General features: G+C 46.1%; 1 protein-coding gene across 1 annotated transcript; it reads left to right on the top strand.

Annotated features, from left to right (window-relative positions):
• Positions 1-270: 270 nt before the first annotated feature.
• LOC117084864 (cytochrome c oxidase subunit 7C, mitochondrial-like) lies at positions 271-665 on the top strand. Its single transcript, XM_033213306.1, has one exon. The coding sequence runs from the start codon at positions 352-354 to the stop codon at positions 541-543; it is 192 nt and encodes a 63-aa protein (XP_033069197.1). The 5' UTR covers positions 271-351; the 3' UTR covers positions 544-665.
• Positions 666-933: the final 268 nt, after the last annotated feature.

The raw sequence follows: 933 nt of genomic DNA, 5'->3' as shown, positions 1-933 counted from the left end.
GCATCACGAGGTCAGGAGATCGAGACCATCCTGGCTAACACAATGAAACCCCGTCTCTACTAAAAAGTACAAAAAACTAGCCGGGCGAGGTGGCGGTGGGCGCCTGTAGTCCCAGCTACTCGGGAGGCTGAGGCAGGAGAATGGCGTGAACCCGGGAGGCGGAGCTTGCAGTGAGCTGAGATCCGGCCACTGCACTCCAGCCTGGGCGACGGAGCGAGACTCCGTCTCAAAAAAAAAAATAAAAATAAAAAAGCTTTCGGTGCACGGGGAACAAGGTCGTGAAAACAGTGAGGTGCCGCCATTTCATCCGTACTCGGTCTCTCCGCCTTTCGCAGAGCTTCCAGCAGCGCTATGTTGGGCCACAGCATCCGGAGGTTCACAACCTCTGTGGTCCGTAGGAGCCACTATGAGGAGGGCCCTGGAAAGAATTTGCCATTTTCAGTGGAAAACAAGTGGGCGTTACTAGTTAAGATGTGTTTGTACTTTGGATCTGCATTTGCTGCACCCTTCCTTATAGTAAGACACCAACTGCTTAAATCATAAGGATGTTTCAGTTCGTCCATTTAACAGATATGAAGAGCATTTTAAGAGATACAGCCTCTGGAAATGGATCAAACTCTAACTCATGGCATACTAGATATGTTTGTCAATAAACTTATGACATGGAAAAAAATAAATAAATCTCAGCTTCACCAATCACTACCTGGGTGGCTTTGGGCAAATTCCTTATCTAATTCTCATTGATAAAATAGTAATACTACTACATCTGGATTGTGACTATAAACGAGGTGATCTATGTAAAATGGTTAGAGCAGTATCTGACACAAGTTGCATCCCTGCTGAGGGGTACCCTTTACTATTACAGGTGAAATGTCTAGGATGCTCTAGAAACCTAGATGCTCATTGAAGCTCACATAGAACATGAGGCCAACT

Source organism: Trachypithecus francoisi, unplaced genomic scaffold, assembly GCF_009764315.1.
Source record: "Trachypithecus francoisi isolate TF-2019V2 unplaced genomic scaffold, Tfra_2.0 Lachesis_group1, whole genome shotgun sequence".
Lineage (NCBI taxonomy): Eukaryota > Metazoa > Chordata > Mammalia > Primates > Cercopithecidae > Trachypithecus > Trachypithecus francoisi.
This window is presented reverse-complemented; position numbering and strand designations above follow the sequence as displayed.

Excerpts from the sequence above, each read along its gene's own strand:
- LOC117084864 (XM_033213306.1), top strand. The coding sequence starts at position 352 with ATGTTGGGCCACAGCATCCGGAGGTTCACAACCTCTGTGGTCCGTAGG.